We start from the raw sequence: 20,126 nt of genomic DNA on the forward strand, positions 1-20,126 counted from the left end.
TACACACATTTCTCATTTTTCCAACACGCAAACTACAGCAAGCAGATAATGTACCACAGCAGACCTTCCTACCCCTCCCCTCCCCTCACACAGTGCTTTGCCGAGAGCACAAGCCCAAGTAAAATAACCGAGGCAATTTCCTTGTTTACTTAAAGAATTGCAGAAAACATGTTAACTGCTTCTGAGGCTTCTGAAACAAATGAATTTTCAATATTTAAAAGACTTTTCATGACCATGTTTGAAATAAGAGTAGTAAGGATTCCTTCAGCTAGTAAAAAATATAGTTTTAACTTTATTAAAGGGGTTAAATTTTACACCGCAGTTCATTAGCATGCCTTGTTCGCAACCAGAAGGAAAAGGGGAAGGGGGGGCCAGCAAAACACACAAGATGGAAAACATTACTACCTCCTTTGGTGGTTATGAATAATTTTAAATGACCCCAAGATGTATGGGAAGAGTTCATGAATAGCAAGAAAGGGGGTTAACAATCTGAACTGGCCCCTTCCAGATTCATACTGATGTCGGAGAGAAGAAGGAATTTATTTACACTGCAGTGCCTGGCAGCAAACATGGCTGCCCCTGCCCCCTTTAAAACCGAATAGTCTTCACTCCCTCACCAAAACCATCAAATTATGGCCATGTCTCTCTCTGTCTTGTTACCATTACACGAACACACCTCCTCCTCCCTCAAAGCACCTCAAAGCAGTAAAACCCACACCTCCCCATTTCACAACACCATAACCACTAGCTTCTCCATTATCTAGCCTTGAAAGAAAAGGCACAGAATACACACAAATATAGGAACAAAAGGCTTTCCCTTCCTAACACTTTAACAACCCCCTTCCCCTTCTTTTCCTCCCACACTGACTGTGACGCTTGGTCCATAGTTCTCATCCTTCTCAACATTCAGTTAATTTCCTTCCCGAGCCCAATCCTGGGTCTCCCAGTTCCTGAGTCTATTTCCTATCTTCCTATTGCATCCTGTCTCAAGCATTTCTCATCCCTTTTTCCTAATCCACCTTTTCCTCCACTTCCATTCCCTCGTGTCTCCCTTGAGGCCCCATCTCTCCACCTAATTCTTTCTCCTTCCCCCAGACTCTCCTAGTTCCCATACTCCACCCCCAAACCTGCCTACTTCTCTGTCCACCCAGGTCTCTTATCTCCAAACCTCTAACTCTTCTCCTCTCCCCTGCCCCTCCCCCGTTCCATCTTTATCCCCGCCCCCATCCCACCTCTACTCCCAATTCCCAGTTTAGCGCCACTCCATCCCTCATCCCAATCCTACCTCTCCTGCCCCACCTCCCAATCCCCTCCACACCCCCCGCCTTGCTCCATCCTTCTGGACTCCCCTCGAACCCTTTCAGGCCACCCGCTAGTCCTCCCATCCCTGCTAAGGTCTCTCTCCCTACCCGGGTCCCATCCCTAGGTCGCCCCCTCCTCGCCGTCCCCACCTCAGCGCTTCCTTCCAGCGCGCGCGCACACAAACACACACACACACACACACACGCATTCACTTTACCTTCACTTTGTTCCATTCTAACCCCCCGGCCGTGTCAGTACGATCACAGGAGACACACGGAGGCCCGGAGTAGGGCTGGGGTGCAGGCAGCCGCCGGGGCCGCGGGGGCAGGAGGCGGAACCAAGCTAGGCCGCATGAAATCCCCGGGCTAGATTTCCCCCGCGCCGGACGCCTCTGCCATGGCGGCCGGCACCGAGGAGGGCCACGGCCAGGCCGGGCCGGGCGCGCAGCAAGAGGAGGAAGACTGCGGGCGGTGGGGTGGGCAGCGGAGACGGAGGGATGGGGGTCGCCGCGCAGCTGCAGCTGCTAGAGACCAGCCCGTGGCTGGCGGCCGGGCCGGGGCAGCAGGGTCTTCGGGACTAGACTCGGCCTCCTCGCACGCCTCTCCGCGGCGACCAGTGGACAGTCCCCCTCCGCCTCCGTCTCGGTCGCCGCTGCCGCCCGCTCCCGCCGCCACAGGGACCGCCGCCGCCGCCGCCGCCGCGCACAAAGCCCCCCCCACCCCGACTCTCGGGACGCCGCCGCCGCCAAATCCTCAGCCGCTTATTGGCCGCTGGCCGCCGCGCCTGCCGGGAAATGCAGTCCGGGGCTCGGGGCGCAGTGGGCTGAAGGAGGAAGAGGCCAGTCGGCGGGCGGAAAGGAGGGGCTGGGGGAGATCCCGAAACGCCAGCGGCCCGGCGGCGTTTCGACGAGAAGTGAGACCGCAGGCGATAAAGGCAGAGAGACAGAAAGGCACGACGCGGAGGAGAGTGAAAAACAAAACAAAACTAGAAGGCAGGATAGAGGTTGGGCCTGGGAGGCGAAAGTGTGCTCGTGCGTGTTCTTTGATGCTTCTAACAGCACATGTCAATCACCAGATGGGACTCCTCGGGGTGACACTGCGATGCCCTCCCTAGACCTTAGAAATCCCCTACAAACGGGCGCCCGGTTAAGATGAGCGGGAAAGGGGACAGCGATTTCTGTCCCATCCTGGTTGTCTCCCGCCCGACAGCTGTCACAGAGGAGCTCCCTGTCCCACCGGGCTCTGCGTGTGGCAGCGATTTCAGACCGGAGCCTTGAGGGACAGTCTCGGATGGCAGGCTCCTCGGACGCCTCCCTGGCAGGCCCCGGGCCCCACACGCCTGCTTCCTTCTCGCCCCGCGGGCCCGGGGGCTTGTGGGTAACGGGGGGAAGGAAGGCAGAGCCGCCCGCACCCCAACCCAGAGGGACCGGCGGGCTCCCCGCCCGTCACGTGCCGGGCCCTGAGCTGCTCGCAGCCAGACCTGCGCTTTGAGGGATGAGGGCGTTTGTCCCAGACAGAGCTCACGTACGCAAGAATGAGAGGACGAAGCGGGAGTCAAGATTCTCTGTAACCCTATATCCCTCCCCATCCTAGGAAATTTATGTGAAACAATAGAAGGTACCAGGTGCGTGACACAGTAAACTCGTCTTGCAGGAGTGGGCCGATTTGCTGATATTTCCTGGGGCCTGGTGATAATGACTTAGAACGTCGTAGCACAGACATGAAAGTACAAAGGAAACACAGGCAGCGACCAGATGAGGAAACCAATACTCCGTTCTGAGAATAATAAAGTCATATCACCACTAAACCTTAGACTCTCCATCGACGTTACAGTGCTGGATCTATTTGGTACCGTTACGGGCAATCCCTGCTACCTTTATCTTTAAATACCACTTAAACAGGAAATTAAAAGATTCCTACAGACCAATTATTTTCATGATTTCTAATTTTGCATTCGTTTAAAAACACACACACACAACCCTGTTAATAATGCTAAGGATGATATTCAGAATTAAGCATTCCCATTACTGTTAATCATTAACTATTTCTAAATCTATGCTTGTGTGGTTCCTATGCTTGGGGTACCAAAAGTTAAAGGAATCAATAAAAGCACATTTTTGTTTTAAATGTCTTTTTAGAACACAGATCTCCAAAGGGGGCCACACCACCTGAGCTTATTTCAAATGTTTGATTCTATCTCCTGGAAAGAGGTTAAATTGGTCTTTTTTTTTTTTTTCCTTTGCTATGATCCTTTCTATCTCCATCCTTCTTTCCCACCTTCCTGTATTGACAGGAGTTTAAAATTAAACTTATATGAAGTAAATGCATAGTCTCCTCCTGCATAACATACACATTGTTAATAATATTTGATTTGGAGACGTACTTAGGGAAATGGCCATTAAAATAATAATTTACATTTTTAGCATCTAACATGAGGTTCAGAGCATGTTTTCTGTTCTTCATAGAAAGTGAGCAAACAGTTCATTAAGAAAGCAATCTGGGACTTCTCTGGTGGCGCAGTGGTTAAGAATCCGCTTGCCAATGCAGGGGACACAGGTTCAAGCCCTGGTCTGGGAAGATCCCACATGCCACGGAGCAGCTAAGCCCGTGTGCCACAATTACTGAGCCTGTGCTCTAGAGCCCATGCTCTGCAACAAGAGAAGCCACTACACTGAGAAGCCCACACACTGCAATGAAGAGTAGCCCCTGCTCTCTGCAACTAGAGAAAGCACGTATGCAGCAACAAAGACCCAATGCAGCCAATAAATAAATAAAATAAATTTATATATATAAAAAAAGGATCCGCCTGCCAGTGCAGGGGACACAGGTTTGAGCCCTGGCCAGGGAAGATCCCACATGCCGCTGGGCAACTAAGCCCATGCACCACAACTACTGAGCCTGCGCTCTAGAGCCCGTGAGCCACAACTACTGAAGCCTGCGCGCCTAGAGCCCATGCTCTGCAACAAGAGAAGCCACTGCAATGAGAAGCCCGTACATTGCAACGAAGAGTAGCCCCTGCTCGTCACAACTAGAGAAAGGCTGCACGCAGAAACAAGACCCAAAGCAGCCAAAAATAAATTTAAGAAAAGAAAATTTTAAAATTTTTCTAAAAAGAAAGCAATCTAACACAATTCTCAGGGCCAAGATTAGGGAGAAAAAAACATTTTTGTTTGTCTTCTGAAGATTAAGAAACTCATTACATGATAAATCACTTATCCTGAAAGTCAAAAAAATCACCAGGCCTGATAAGAGAAGGCAGACATTGTTTTGAACCAATGGATTTCAATAAGAAGGATTCTTAAACCTTCCCTTTTTAAAATGGGATTGCTGACATATGGCCATGGTAGAAAATCTAGCTCATCTTTCAAATACTGGGCTTGGAATCGTTCATCTGGTTTATGAATACTTAATGATTTTCACTATGCCTGGTTGTAAATGAATACAATGCATGAATAAGAATATTTCCCGGCATAAAATGTCTTCCAGGGAACTGAGAAGAATATTTTTGCATCTTTTATGACCTTTTCCAGAAAAGTACATGTACATGATAGTGCAGTGATTAATTTATGAAATTAATGTGAAAATTATACCTACATAGCCTTTTAGAGTTCAAAATTTACCATAGGGAATTTTCAGGGAAGTAAAGGTAAAGAGACTTTATAAAGCTTTGTAGATTTTGTTAACTCTCGTAAACATAGAACGTGAAGTGAAGCCTTTCGGTCTAAAGTTGGGTATCAGACACGCACAAAGGGCCCTCTAGTGGCCAAACTGAAAAGTTTTGCCTATGTAACCGTGGATCCATTTGGTTATTAGCTGAAAAATGCTTTGTGGATTAAAAGCAGTCTACATTTTTTAAAGAAATGAAATTTTATACCCGCCATCTTTTATTCTTACAAATGTGCAGCCCAGATGAGTAAGGTCTGTGGTCAGTCACATGTTAAGAGAAGTATTCTCCGTGTGAAAGCGATTCCTTCCTGTCATGTTAAAGTAGAGCCACCAAAATTTTGTTTTCCTTCTAGAGCCAGATAAAATGGATGGGTAGAGATAACTGGGGATAGAGTACATTTTTAGATCTTTCACTTTCCCAAGATGGCTCAGTTCCCCATCATAGGAACTGAAGTGCCCCCAAACCTGCAGTGCCAAAGTCATTGCACAGCTACTATAATATACATTTTAAATGTTATTTGAGAAACACAAACTACTCAACATAACCAATATCTGTTAAGAGAACATTTATAAAGCAATTTTATTTAGTGGAATTCAGATTTCCATATGAAGATTTCATAGCATTCCAGTTTTTGGCCCTGGATATAGGAGAGGGGGTGTTTTCCTCACCATTCCCGCTCTTTCTACCACTCCCTCCCCTCACTGCTTTCCCCGCCCGCAGTTCAGGAGTTGGAAGGTGGGGGAATATATCAAAGCGATGTAATTGGTGACTCCCAGATAGTCACCATGGCGATTATCAGGCATATTACGCGACTGGTAGGGTAAGAGCTTCTTTAATCCAGCTTCAAGGAAGGGGTTTTTTTTGGGGGGGGGGTGAATCCACAGCCTACAAAGTGTGAACAGGCAGAAAAACGTCAGTATTGAGCCCCCCAGCATAGACACTCCTTAAACTAAACCCAGTAGAGAAGTCATTTCGCGGGTGGGAACCAGACCTTGCCGCCCCCTGGGCTGCCATCGCGAGGGATGCCTTAGCGCCCCAGAATCTGAGAGCTCATTGGTGGGTGGTGTCGTCACTCAGAGTGACGTAATGGCTGAGGAAAGAGGTGGAGCCATAGAGACTTGGCTTCTGGCCCTTCTAGCTAGGGGAGCTGTGGGAGGAGGGGAATTGGGAAGGCGCTGGAGGACTGAGGCAGCAGTTCCGGGGAGCCTGCCGTAGGAAGTAGGGGTGGGCGGGCCAAGTCCTCAGGCTGTTACTTGGTGGACCGCGCCTGCCTGTTTTCCTCCGGAGCTCGCTCCCTCCGCATCCTGCTCCTCCCATCAGCGCCCAGATTTCCAGACAGCCTCGAGGCCCCACCCCGCGCTCTCCTCAGCCCCTGACCTCGGCCCCCCGCCCGCACCCCAACTTTGGGGCTCAGCCTCCATCCCCCCTCTTTCCATGCTTGGCTTCCTCATTTCTCTTCCGTACCCTGTGTCCCGATTCTTCTCGGCTTCCTTCCATAAACTTGGATCGCCAAGGCTCTTGGTCCCCGTGCCTGCAACACGCCCGCTCCAAAAAAACCCCCAAAGACCCCGCCCCCCGCCCCGGGACCCCAGCACAGCAAACACAGTCCAGCAACACACAACGCGCACAAAAGTCACCGGCTGGGGAGGCCGAGAGCGCGTTTAGCCCCCGTGACGTCGAGAATCTGAGGCAAAGGTAACCGGGGGAGCCTGGGGCCCGGGCAAGCGGGCGTGACGGCGCATAAGCGCAGGCGGGGCTCGCCGCCTGGCTCCGCCCCGCTCGCTGCCCGGTCCCGACCCGCCCCGGTCACTGCCGGGCACTCCTGGGAAGTGGTTGCCCACAGTCCAGGCGGCGAGTTCCCGTGGCCCGAGAGCAGATTAACTGCCCGATCGGGTCTGGCCTTCCTCCAGCAGGGGACCACCCGCCCTTGGTCTGGGTGCAGATGTTCCGAAGTATCATTTGAATTCTCGCTCAAAATGTCAGGTCTATGTTTGAGGTTTCCGTACCGGAGGGATTGCTACTCCTTTCCCAGCTTCAGGAAAGCAGAGTTGACACTGCGAGATACTAAGGCTCTTGCTGCCGTTGGCTGAAGAGCGCCGTACGATGCAGAAAAATTTTGGTAAAGCTTGTTTAAAGGTTTAAAGCTCAGTTTGGGCTCTTTGGAGGATCACTAGCATAGGAAACCCGTTTACCTCCACTTGAATTATTAGTAGGTGCCATGCATATTTTCATTGCTGAGTACTTTCAATCTTTAAATGTTGGCAGCAGCTTTTCCAAGTATGGAAAAAAGCTAATTGAAAACAAATCCCGAATATTTACTGTCTACCTGTAATTTTAGGCTACAAATAAGTTTGTCTTGATTTCTTAACTACTTGGCAACCGTTCAAGTAAATTACTCAGTACTGTTGACCAGAAATCAAAATGTCTTTGAAGACCATATCACCATCATGAACATCATCGTATTCGAGATCATTTCTATTTGTTGGGATCTCAAATAACCATTCTCAAATCCAGGGCTAAGAAAACATTATTCGTGAATGTTGGAAATTTTACACCTTTAATAGAATATGCAAATTCTCTACCCTTGCAATTGTTAAAAACACTTAAATCCTGATATCTGTATAATTGATTTTTTTCTTTTTCCTTTGGCTGCATTGGGTCTTCCTTGCTGCCTGTTGGCTTTCTATGGTTGCCGCGAGCCGAGGCTACTCTTTGTTGCTGTGTGTGGGCTTCTCATTGCAGTGGCTTCGCTTGTTGCGGAGCATGGGCTCTAGGCGCGCGGGCTTCAGTAGTTGTGACACGCGGGCTCAGTAGTTGTGGCGCACGGGCTTAGTTGCTCTGCGGCATGTGGGATCTTCCTGGACCAGGGCTCGACCCCGTGTCCCCTGCACTGGCAGGCGGATTCTTAACCACTACACCACCAGGGATGCCCTAATGTGTCTTTAAAGTACTGAATTGTTTACTTACTCCTTCTGTCTAGGTCCCTATGTTGACTTGTTGAGACAAACACAAATATGGCCTTCTACAGTTATAAAAGAGTCTTAGCTATTGCCTGAGCAAGGTAAGCCTTGGAATTCCACCCCCCAGTATTTATATAAACTTGATTCTTCTAGTTGGAAAAGATACATGTAAAAGGATAGGCTTAGCTTTGTTTGGTTTTAATTGTGTTTAATTTAATTAAAGCTTTGTTGGTTTTAATTGTGTTGGTTTTTAGGAAGATGACATTTTAATGTATTTAAACTTACCCCAGATTTTCTATATGCTTTAGAACTCAGGCTGAGTAATTTTGTAGAAGTGTGGGAACAGGTAAGATACAAGATGTAATGGCTTTAGAGTGAACCTCTGTATGAGGCCCTTAGATGTAAAGAGGAGTAAAACGGCTGGTAAACAAGCCAATCCTAGGGCATATACCTGCCCCAGTAAGGTCTGTTATCACTTATTTGTTCCAAAGAATATTCACTGAGAACTTACTGTGTGCCAGATATGTTGTACATTTTCCCTTCTGGCCATTCAAAAAGTGCTATACTTGGCATGCTTCAAAAATAGTCTGAAAGAATGGAAAAAGCCATCTCTTTGCCAAAAGAAGTCTCTTTGCCAGAAGTTGTCTTTGCCTAGATGGGTCTTATTTTTACTTTCAAACAATCTGATGTGTCAGTTTAGCTGAAGATTGTGGGTTGTCACAAAACTAGATTGTAGAGATCCCTGGCTGGGGAGCCCAATTCCTTTTTTTTTGAATTTTATTTATTTTTTTATACAGCAGGTTCTTATTAGTTATCCATTTTATACATATTAGTGTATATATGTCAATCCCAATCTCCCAGTTCATCCCACCACAACCCCCTGCCCCCCGCTTTCTCCCCATGGTGTCCATACGTTTGTTCTCTACATCTGTGTCTCTATTTCTGCCCCGCAAACCAGTTCATCTGTATGGGGAGCCCAATTCTAACTCTTATTCCTGACATTCTTTAGGAATCTTAGGTGAAGGGCATTTCAGTAGTAAGTCCCTCTCATTTGAAGGAGTCCCTGGACACTGCATAGACAAAGCAGTATTGTGTGATTGGTTTATCTCCACAGGGACCATGAAATGTCTCGTTCAAACAATATTTCTATCATCAGTAGCGTAGCTAAAGACACAAGTGTTCCACCTGTTTTATGATAATAGAGACAAACCTTTCAAACATAACCAGGGGTAAAAGAATGTTTGCTTTTTAAATCAATAGTCACAGAGTTTCTAACTTGTAATACGGCAATTATTCTTAGGAATTAACTTTATTAATATTTCTCTTAGAGTATATCATTCACCCATAAAGCATACTACCCTTCAGCTGGGCTAAAAAGTTATATTTCATTCATTCACGAACATAATCTACTTTTAAAATGCAGGCTTAAAAACGATTGTTCTATCTTTACCAGATAAAATATCTATTTCTTTAATTTTTTGTCTTGTAATAGTATGTGCTCAACTCAGAGGATGTTGCTCTTTATTCCAGATTCCCATTTAAATAAAACATATATGAAGAACTATGGCAGCAAGAAGTACTCCTATCCTGCTCAGACAGGCCATAAAGTACTTCACTTAAGGACTAGAGTAATACAAAAGCTGCACACATCTGCTTGCTGGCTGCAGGAGGTCCCGGGTAAACCTCAGCTGGATCAAACCACAAAGAAGCCACAGATACCAAGCCCTCAGCCAACAGAAGAAACTGGAGCAAAGATTAAGGAAGAAAAGCGATCTTATAGGCAGATAATTATGGATGAACTTAAATATTATCACAATGGATTCTATTTGCTTCGGATTGACACCAAAGTTGCTGCCAGAATGGTTTGGAGGCTGTTGCACGGACAGGTGCTGACCAGACGAGAGAGACGAAGGGTAGGGCAAGAGTCGTATTTGTGAAAGAAAATGGAAAGTTAAAATGGACTATTTGGAACCAACTTTTAAGTTCCACTTCAAGTTCATCTTAAAAATCCCGGAGTAGTGGGCTTCCCTGGTGGCGCAGTGGTTGGGAGTCCGCCTGCCGATGCGGGGGCGGGTTCGTGCCCCGGTCCGGGAGGATCCCACGTGCCGCGGAGTGGCTGGGCCGGTGAGCCATGGCCGCTGCGCCTGCGCGTCCGGAGCCTGTGCTCCGCAAAACAATCCCGGAGTAGGAATAGTAACTCATGGTGAGAACCAGAATTTCTTACTTGTCTGCAACTGACTTGCTGCACAACTTTAGGCAGGGTTCTTAAAATTCGTGTATATTTGTCCATGGAATGGTTATAATTGTGTTTTCTAATTTCTCCAAGGAGTTGAGAGGCTTCAAGTTTGATCTGTGCATCTGGAGTAGAAACTGCTGTTAATACATTAAGCATACGCATTTGAAAAAGCAATGTTAACAGATACCATGTTATTAAAGTACAGACCCCTAACTTAGATGAAAGCTCAGAGACACCAGTAACATGTTTCGATTGTCATAGATTTCATTGAAGATATCCCATAAATATTACTTCAGAGCTATGGTACAGAGGAAAATCCGGCCTTTCCATTTTATAAACAGCTGCAGAAAATCTGTCTTGGGTTTTTTTTGAACACTTTAAGAAGCAAGGCAGGCTTTTGTTTTTGTTTTGGGCGTGTCCTAAAATAATGACTATTTGCATATGCATTTGATTCTTTAGCTGTTGAGGACGCGTGCTGATTTATTCCGCTTGGTTCCATTTATGGTGTTCACCATTGTCCTCCTCATGGAATTCTTATTGCCAGCGTTTCTGAAACTTCCTAGAGATGTTGCCATCGACATTTGAAAGTGAATCCCAAAAGGTATGCAGGACTTTAAAAAAAATTAACAGATTTTGTGTTTTTACAGCAGTTTTTAGGTTTACAGAAAAATTGAGCAGAAAGTACAGAGGGTCCCCAGATACCACCCTCCCCCTGTTACTTCCCCCATTATTAGCATCTTGCATTCGTGTGGTACACTTGGTACAATCGAAGGACCTATATCTATACATCAGTATTAATTAAATCTCATACTTTACATTAGGGCCCACTCTTTTTTTTTTTTTTTTTTTTTTAGAAGCCCTTACACTTTGGTGTTTTTTTTTTTTTTTTTTAACATCTTTATTGGAGTATAATTGTTTTACAATAGTGTGTTAGTTTTTCCTTTACAACAAACTGAATCAGTTATACATATGTTCCCATATCTCTTCCCTCTTGCATCACCCTCTCTACCACCCTCCCTATCCCACAGGGCCCACTCTTTGTGTTGTATAGTTCGATGGGTTTTGAAAAAAAAAAATAATGTCATGTATCCGCTATCACAGTATCATACAGAATAGTTTCCCTGCCCTAAAAATCCCCTGTGCTCTACATTTAGTCCCTCTTCCGTCTTCCCCTAACCCGGGGCAATCACTGATCTTTTTACTCTATAGTTCTGCTTTCTCCAAAACGTCATATAGTTGGAATCATACAGCGTGTAACTTTCTCAGACTGCCTTCTTCCACTTAGAAGATGCATTTAAGGTTCCTCCATGTCTTTTCCTGGCTCATTTCTTTCTGTCACTGCATAATATTCCATCGTACGGATGTACCACCACTTATCCATTCATCTACTTGAAAGACATCTTAGTTGCTTCCAGTTTTTGGCAATTATCAATAAAGCGGTTGTAAATACTCATGTGCAGGTTTCTGTGTGGACACAGGATTTCAATTCATCTGGGTAAATACCTAGGAGAGCAATTGTTGGATTGTGTGGTAAGGCCATGTTTAGTTTCAAGAGAAATAGACAAACTGTCTTCTAAAGTAGCTGTACCGTTTTGCATTCCCACCAGCAAGCAATGAAAGTTCCTGTGGCTTCATCAGCATTTAGTGCTGTGGGTGCTTTGACTATTAGCTATTCTAATTGGTGTGTAGTGATATCTCATTGTTATTTTAATTTGCAATTCTCTAAGAACACATGACATTGAGCATTTTTTCACACGCTTATTTGCCATCTGTGTATCTTCTTTGGGGAGGTGTCTGTTCAAATCTTTTGCCCACTTTTTAATCGGGGTGTTTTCTTTTTGTTGAGTTTTAAGGGTTCTTAGTATATGTTGGGTACAAGTTCTTTATCAGATATGTGTTTTGCACATATTCTCTCCCAGTCTTAATTGTGTCTTTTTCAGAGCAAATCTTTTTAATTTTAATGAAGTACAACTTATCAAATTTTTTCTTTCTTGGATCATGCTTTTGGTGTTGTATCTAAAAACTCATTGCCAAACCCAAGGTCACCTATATTTTTTCCTGTGTTTTCTTCTAGGAGTTTTATAGTTTTGAGTTTTACATTTTGAGTTAATTTTAGTGACAGGTGTAACATGAGTGTCAAGATTTTTTTTTTTTTTTTTTGGGCCTGTGGATATCCAGTTTTTCTAGCATCATTTGCTGAAAAAAACTATCCCTTCTCCACTCAATTTTAACTTTTTACCATTAAAAAATAAAGAAAACAAAAATCACCTGTTACTGAAGTGACTAGTTGAACAGTAGGCATGATTTATTCAGCCAAACAGAACATTTAGTGCTTGTGAGTAGTTCCTGGGAAGAGGGTGTCCTTCTTTGATGGTCACTGTGAAGGTGAAGGGCTGGACAACCGAGGCAGCCCCTGCACCCTCTCCATCCGTGCCACTCTCCCAGACAGAGGGATGAAGGCATGGATACAACACTAGCAGAGGACAAAGAGGGCAACTTTTTTTTTTTTTTTTTTTTTTTTTGCGTTATGCGGGCCTCTCACTGTCGCGGCCTCTCCCGTTGCGGAGCACAGGCTCCAGATGCACAGGCTCAGCGGCCATGGCTCACGGGCCCAGCCGCTGTGCAGCATGTGGGATCTTCCAGGACCGGGGCACGAACCTGCGTCCCCTGCATCGGCAGGCGGACTCTCAACCACTGCGCCACCAGGGGAGCCCTGTCGTATTCTTTAGAAGGCCCTTGTAAGCAGTTAGTAGTTTGGATGTCTTAGCTGGGACTAATCTAAAGCCGTTAGGGTCTGCTGGGAAGGAACAGCAACCCAGCAGATCCCTGAGAACAGTAGATTCCACTGCCAAGGACAGCGCTCGACCCCCTGTATCTCCCCTCTGCTTCTCCCCACGCAGCTGGGTGAGCCTGCCTGGTAAGAAGGGGTGGCAAAGGATAATGCAGGGAAGGAAGGCAAGATCTCGACATCTTCTGGAAGAAAAGGGCACCATTTGGACTATAGCTACTAACTAGAGTCCTTAAAAAGTGGGAAGAATGTTTCTTGAATCTGAATCAGCTACTTTAAAAGCATTCTGCCTGAGGAAGCAGGATTCACAGAACTGAGAAGGCAGGATCCCATCTGCCCCATTTAGATGTTTAGTGGTTGCTTTTATTTTATCTATTTATTTATTTATTTTTTCGGTATGCGGGCCTCTCACTGCTGTGGCCTCTCCCGCTGCGGGACACAGGCTCCGGACGCGCAGGCTCGGCGGGCATGGCTCATGGGCCCAGCCGCTCCGCGGCATGTGGGATCCTCCCGGACCAGGGATCGAACCCGTGTCCCCTGCGTTGGCAGGCGGATTCTTAACAACTGCGCCACCAGGGAAGCCCTGGATTTATTTTTGACAGAGACGCGGTAGGTACTCTATTAAAGAGTTCTCTATTGCTGCTAACACACCACCACAAATGTAGGAGCTCAAAGCAGCACCCATTATAGGCTCACGGTTCTGCAGGTCAGAAGTGCAGGCTGTTTTCCTTTCTGGAGGCTGTGTGGGAGACTCCACTTCCAAGCTCATTCAGTTTGTTGGCTGAATTTAGTTCCTTGCAGCTGTGGAGTGAGATCCCTATTTCCTCACTGGCTCCCAACCCCAGGCTACTCTCAGCCCCGGAGGCCCCTCCACCTGCGTGAACTTCTCACATGACGTCTAGCAGCAGATTTAAGGTCTCACGTGATTAGGTAAGACCTACTAGGAAAATCTTCCTATTTTAAGGTCAACTGACTTGGGACTTGAATTATATCTGCAAAATCCCTCATGGCAGCACCTAGATGAGCATTTAATTGAATAACTGGGAGAAGGTGTGGGTACACGAGGGACTGGAAATCTTGGTACTACCTTCGAACTGTACTTCCTCTGGGTATTGTAAGGGCCTGGGCAAAAGCTCTGCTGGGAGGCCTGTCATCCGTGTGACTCCATCTGGAGCCACCTTGCCGGTGGCTCAGCTGGGGTTGCTTTCCCAGTTTGTGCCCCAAACCAGGGTCAAGTGTTAGCTTTGTAACAGATTTCCCCTCAGATAACATACTCTGCCTCAAATAACAGACTTTAACTGAGTGTCAATGCTTTACAACAAAGGAATAACTCCTGTGACAATCCTCATTCCTGTAACGGTATAAAGCGCTATGGAGTGTACACAAATTATCTGGGAATAGGAGCCACTGTTGTGACTTTGAACCCCGTCAGGTAGCTATTTCCTCTTCCATGTCGGACCCGCTCTGGTTGGAAGGTGCACATGTTATCAAGGGGTACTTAAACATCATTTATTTCCTGAACATAGAGTATTAAGTGACTTCATACTGTCAAAGTGCTTTCTTGAAAGGATGTATCATTTTACAATACACTTCAAGGGAGTGAGAATACGAATCCAACCATAAAATATTCAGCACTCTGTATTGTTATTCCAAAAATCCTGGGCTTCCCTGGTGGCACAGTGGTTGGGAGTCTGCTTGCCGATGCAGGGGACGCAGGTTCGTGCCCCAGTCCGGGAAGATCCCACATGCCGCGGAGCAGCTGGGCCCGTGAGCCATGGCCGCTGAGCCTGCGCGTCTGGAACCTGTGCTCCGCAACGGGAGAGGCCACAGCAGTGAGAGGCCCGCATACTGCAAAAAAAAAAAAAAAAATCCTATGCTAGGATACGGCTGACATTTCACAGAAAGGAAGAGCTAAAAATGGTAAACCTAGGAAACATCTTAACTTCAGAAAAAGATAAATTAAAACTATGCAATTTGGGAACTCCCTGGTGGTCCCGTGGTTAGGACTCCACACTTTCACTGCTGAGGGCCAGGGTTTAATCACTAGTTGGGGAACTAAGATCCCACAAGCCACATGGTGCAGCCAGAAACAAACATCCAACAAACTATGAGATTCCACATTCACCTGTTACGTTGGGGAAGGTCAGAGTCTGGTGACACACCATGTTGGAGAGGATGTGAGGAGAGAGGCACTCATGCATTGCTGGTAAAATCCTCCATGGAGTTTTGGCAATAGCTCTCAAATTTTGAAACTGCATTTACTGTGCCCTAGAAATTTCACTTCTAGGAATTTATCCTATATTCTTGCACATGTGCAAAATGACATATCTACAAGGTTATCCATTGCAGCACCATTTATGAGAGCAAAAGATGGAAAACCGTAGAATAATCAAATTGTGGCATTTCCGTACAATGGATTTCTTTACAGACCTTTAAAAAGAAGGCAGCTCTACGTCATCTGGTATGAATCAATTTCCAAGATATTTCAGAAAGCAAAGGCCAAAACAGTGTGTATATGTCACCCTTGGTGTAAAGATAAACATATAAGTATCTATTTTACATGCACAGAATATCTCTGGAATATTGTATCAGGAACTGGTATCAGTGGTTGCTTCCAGGGAGGGAAATAGGGTAGCTAGAGAATAGGGTAGAAGGCAGGCTTATTTTTATTGATTCGATTTTATTTACCTTTTGAATTTTGTCTTCTGTGCATGTATTATATCTATCTATATACACATACATATATACCTATATACATTTAAAGTTCGGCCATTTGGTGCTTGAAAACTTACGTCTCATTCTAATGTTAATTTCTTTGGGTATGAATGAGGCTGATGTATTCTTTCACATTATCGACTTCATACTGAAGAGAAGATACTTAGCTACTTTGATCCACAACTGGTTTGAGAGTTTAACTGAACCTCCCTCTCAGACTCTGAGAGTGAGGGGCTGCAGGGCCCAAGCACTGGTGCAGAAGCCAGGAGACGTGTTCCTGTCATTGTTCTGACCTGAGTACTCAGCATGCGCCTGGGGGCTGTAAAACCAGGGAAGCGTAGATGACTGTGGGTCCAGCTCTCACGTCCTGTGATTGTCATGTTTCATCCTCCCCCCATTCTCCAGTGGCAGGACCTCCACCTGAAGGAGAATGTCCCTCCTCTTTTTTTGTGTGTGTGGTACGCGGGCCTCTCACTGTTGTGGCCTCTCCCATTGCGGAGCGCAGGCTCCGGACACACAGGCTCAGCCGCCATGGCTCACGGGCCCAGCCGCTCCGCGGCACGTGGGATCTTCCCGGATCGGGGCACGAACCCGCGTCCCCTGCATTGTCAGGCGGATTCTCAACCACTGCGCCACCAGGGAAGCCCATGTCCCTCTTTTGCTTCTGTCCCAAACCTTCTACCTGATAGACGTGAAGCCAAAGCCAACTGAGATACCACTCAGTGGGGAGGTAAGTCCTGGGTCGGTGGGGAACCTGGACCCCATGACGGGGGCCTCTCCAAAAACCTCCATTTCCCTTTACAGAGTAGGCATTTCTTTTGGCATATCTTGGAATTTGGCCCAAGTGGCTTTAAAAATCTTTTAAAAATTCCTTTAAAAAATGAAAATTACTCAAACCACCTCTAGCTATGAAGCTGTTACTATCTTTAGGAGTCTTACTTGATTTAGGAGTCTTATTAGGAGTCCAGTTTATTCTTTCTCCTTAAGTATCTAGTCTTTTTAGCAGGTTTTTTTTTTTTCCCCACCATTCTTTCTCCTTTGAGACTGAAAGGTTCCTGTTCTTTCATGTCTATTTCGTTTGTCCAGATTCCTATTAATTTTCTTAAGGTTTTTTGGGGGATGTGGACCATTTTTAAAGTCTTTATTGAATTTGTTACAATATTGTTTCTGTTTTTTGTTTTTCTGGCTACCAGGCGTGTGGGATCTTAGCTCCCCGACCAGGGATTGAACCCGCAGCCCCTTCACTGGAAGGGGGAGTCTTAACCACTGGACCACCAGGGAAGTCCCCAGATTTCTATTACTTTTTAAGCAGCGAATGGCCAATCTAGAATATAAACAATTCTTTTTGTCTTCCTTCAATTCTTTTCCTTAATCATTTTTTTATTGCTTTTAACTCAGCAGCCTTTTATTCTCCTGGTGTTTTACTGAAGAACCCAGGACTGGCCCAATCACCAGAGCATCTTGCTCTGGGTCCATCAGAAAGGGCCTCTCGCTCCCCTACTTTGTGGCTTCATGTCTGACTCAGAACATGCATCAATGATAGAAGATGCTGTACATGTGACTGAGCAGATTGAACTAAGTACTTTGGAGTGAGGACCAATCATTTAAAATCTTAGTTATGCTGTTGACTCTTTGGGCAAGCCAACAAAATGATACAACGGGCTTCCCTGGTGGCGCAGTGGTTGAGAGTATGCCTGCCGATGCGGGGGATGCGGGGAACGCGGGTTCGTGCCCCGGTCCGGGAGGATCCCACGTGCCGCGGAGCGGCTGGGCCCGTGAGCCATGGCCACTGAGCCTGCGCGTCCGGAGCCTGTGCTCCGCAATGGGAGAGGCCACAACAGTGAGAGGCCCGCGTACCGCAAAAAAAAAAAAAAAAAAAAAAATGTACTTCAGGAAACACCATCTTACTTTCCCTTTCCATATTTCCAGAGACTAATCTGGATTTGGGCTTTGTCCAGAAGGATTCTAGGGAGACTAAGAGCAATTCTGGAACATAAACCATGTTCTAATAGGCTGCTGGGTTCTTACATTTTCTCTGAGACAGACCAGCCATTTGTCATTTTTAGACTGCCCTTCAGTAGCAAAGAAATTTTGGAGTAGCACAATGTCTTAGAGCTAAATTTGAGTTCCAGAATTATTCTAGAGGGGCATAAACTCTTGATCCAGATGTTGCTTTCTGAAATGGTTAATAAAGACCTAAGAATTAAGGACAAGCTCCTAGGTATTTTATTGTTGTTGTCTTTTTAAATCCATGCTTTTAAACTTCTATTCTCCATATACACAAAATGAAAACAAGTAGCATACTAGGTTCAGTAGAGAACTGAGACATCAAACTGAATATACTATAGTTTGGGGTACATGTAGCCCTTTTCCCTCCAAAGTACATGAAGAAATTACTTACTTCCAAAGAGCAGTGATATATTTACTTTTCAAATCTAATTAATGTAACTGTTGAAGACAGATTAGCTAGCTCTTCTAAAATACGACTCCCTCCCCCCATTTTCCTGGTGTTGCAGGGGCATCTATTAGGCAGCACCTACTATTTGAATAAGTCAGACAAGTTTATCGCTTATTATTAGACACCAAAAATGATAAAGATGTCACTTTTGACTAAGTTGTATCAATGCTATTAGAAACTGATGGGTAAATGAGAAATGGCAACTTTTGTGGGGGTTTTTTTTGAGAGAACAGGATCACAATTGGCAAATCAGTAGCTTGATAATAACAGAGGATTTTAAGTATCAGAATCTAATTAGAGCGCAACTTTTGTATCTAGGGTGCTCAAAACTCAAAAGATAAATAATACTAAGTCGCTATTTCAGGGACATGTACTTCATATGTTACTCATAGAGGAAGTCAGGGATTTAGTGGGAAGCAAATTGTGCTGGAAAGTACTGGCTACGGTAGAAGTGCTTCTGAGTTTCAGGAAGAACAGAAGGCTTATAGCTTATATAAAACGTTTCTGTCCCTGGGCTCCCGAGATGGATATTCCCGTGGGATCACCCACTTCCTCTGAATCTAAAGAGAACATGGCGGGTTTAGCACTTCAAGCGAAGGGAACTAAGGTTAGACAATTACTTTGCATTTGCTTACGTGAAAATAACAAGAAGTTAAGTTCTCTATTTTTCACCTCCTGAATGAAACTGAATTTCAGTACAGTGGTGTTCTTTAATACGGATTTTTTTGGGGGGGTACCGCTTGATCTGTTTCTGAGAAAGTTCAACATCTGGCTATATATATGTATTTAGGTTCCAGATTTTGCCTGTTGAGTCCAGGGCCAGATGTGAAGTAGCTGTTTCAAGCTCCTGGCGGGGTGACTGTAGATCCAGTATACCTTTTGCTGTAAGTCAGTGACCCAACTCTCAGCTCTGATGTTTAAGGATGAAGAACTGATACAGCTGCCGCCAGCTACATCATCACTCACACCATCAAAGCCTATTTCATTACGTAAAGGATCCATCACTTCTGCTAAAGAAGCTGTAAGTTTCTAAAAAAAGAAAACCCTTTCCCTCTCGTTACTTTTAAGGGCAGTGAGAATCTAGAATTATAACTGTTGCAAAACACCACACCCCGTCTCCCTGTCTTCCAAACAGGAAGCTGGAGGCTGAACTTTAGTCATCTTTATAACCACTATCTTTTTTAAAAACTCCATGACCCAAAAGTGAAATAAAGAAAAAAAAAATCAACAAACACAATCGTGGATCAGACCTCAACATGTTATAAGTCTAGAAGCTGATTACAATATAGGCAGATTCTTATTTTCTGTTGCGCCAGATGGAAATAGTTCCCATATGTTGTGTATTTCGCACAGGCTTCAGATGTCAGGAAATACTAGCAGGAAAGCAATTTAAATCTTAGGAGAAGTGCATGTAAATAAGAAATTACTTATCTATCCACTTTTCCCATTTGGGGATGAGAGCAGAAAGCCTGCCACAGTGAACAGTAGGGGGTCACGGGAGAGTTGAGTTGTGGAGTGGCTTTGCTGACTCCTGAGGACCAAGGAGAGAACCAATGAACTCCCAGATGTTTAGGCCTTGTTTGCATGTCTTCTTTCTCACTGTGACCAGTCCCTAAAATCCTTCCGTTTTGTACCCTGACACTCCAGGCAGAATCACAAGATAACCCAGAACAGCAAGGCTAGTTCGAATGGACCGTAAGGGCTCATGGAGGATGGAGCGCCCTCTCTCTGGCTTCCTGCCCTCAGCAATGGCATCCGTAAAGGACATCCCAGCCAAGACTTCCTCTGTCTGGTTTCAGATATAAGATCCGACAGTCAGTCCTTGGGGCAGTCTTTTTTTTTTTTTTTTGTGGTACGCGGGCCTCTCACTGTTGGGGCCTCTCCCGATGCGGAGCACAGGCTCCGGACGCGCAGGCTCAGCGGCCATGGCTCACGGGCCCAGCCGCTCCGCGGCATGTGGGATCTTCCCGGACCGGGGCACGAACCCATGTCCCCTGCTTC

At 45.7% G+C, this 20,126-nt stretch overlaps 2 protein-coding genes across 10 annotated transcripts in view; one reads left to right on the plus strand and one right to left on the minus strand.

Moving 5' to 3' along the window:
- Positions 1 to 2,029, minus strand: part of NSD3 (nuclear receptor binding SET domain protein 3) — a 104,769-nt gene extending 102,740 nt beyond the window's left edge. For 8 of the 9 annotated variants that reach the window (XM_059049208.2, XM_059049207.2, XM_059049205.2 and 5 more), the window contains exon 1: positions 1,520 to 2,029. The gene's annotated coding sequence lies outside the window, so the exon portion shown is untranslated. The remainder of the gene's footprint in view (positions 1 to 1,519) is intronic. The other variant, XM_067022577.1, reaches the window with a different exon arrangement.
- A 4,573-nt stretch (positions 2,030 to 6,602) lies between these two features.
- Positions 6,603 to 19,275, plus strand: LETM2 (leucine zipper and EF-hand containing transmembrane protein 2). Its single transcript, XM_067022532.1, is given in 10 exon segments — positions 6,603 to 6,663; positions 7,949 to 8,029; positions 9,459 to 9,841; positions 10,624 to 10,718; positions 10,720 to 10,765; positions 16,073 to 16,125; positions 16,280 to 16,396; positions 18,639 to 18,732; positions 19,048 to 19,146; positions 19,261 to 19,275. Coding segments are annotated over 8 exon segments (879 nt in total). The 5' UTR covers positions 6,603 to 6,663; positions 7,949 to 8,029; positions 9,459 to 9,481.
- Positions 19,276 to 20,126: the final 851 nt, after the last annotated feature.

The sequence above is a fragment of the Kogia breviceps genome, chromosome 20 (assembly GCF_026419965.1).
Source record: "Kogia breviceps isolate mKogBre1 chromosome 20, mKogBre1 haplotype 1, whole genome shotgun sequence".
Lineage (NCBI taxonomy): Eukaryota > Metazoa > Chordata > Mammalia > Artiodactyla > Physeteridae > Kogia > Kogia breviceps.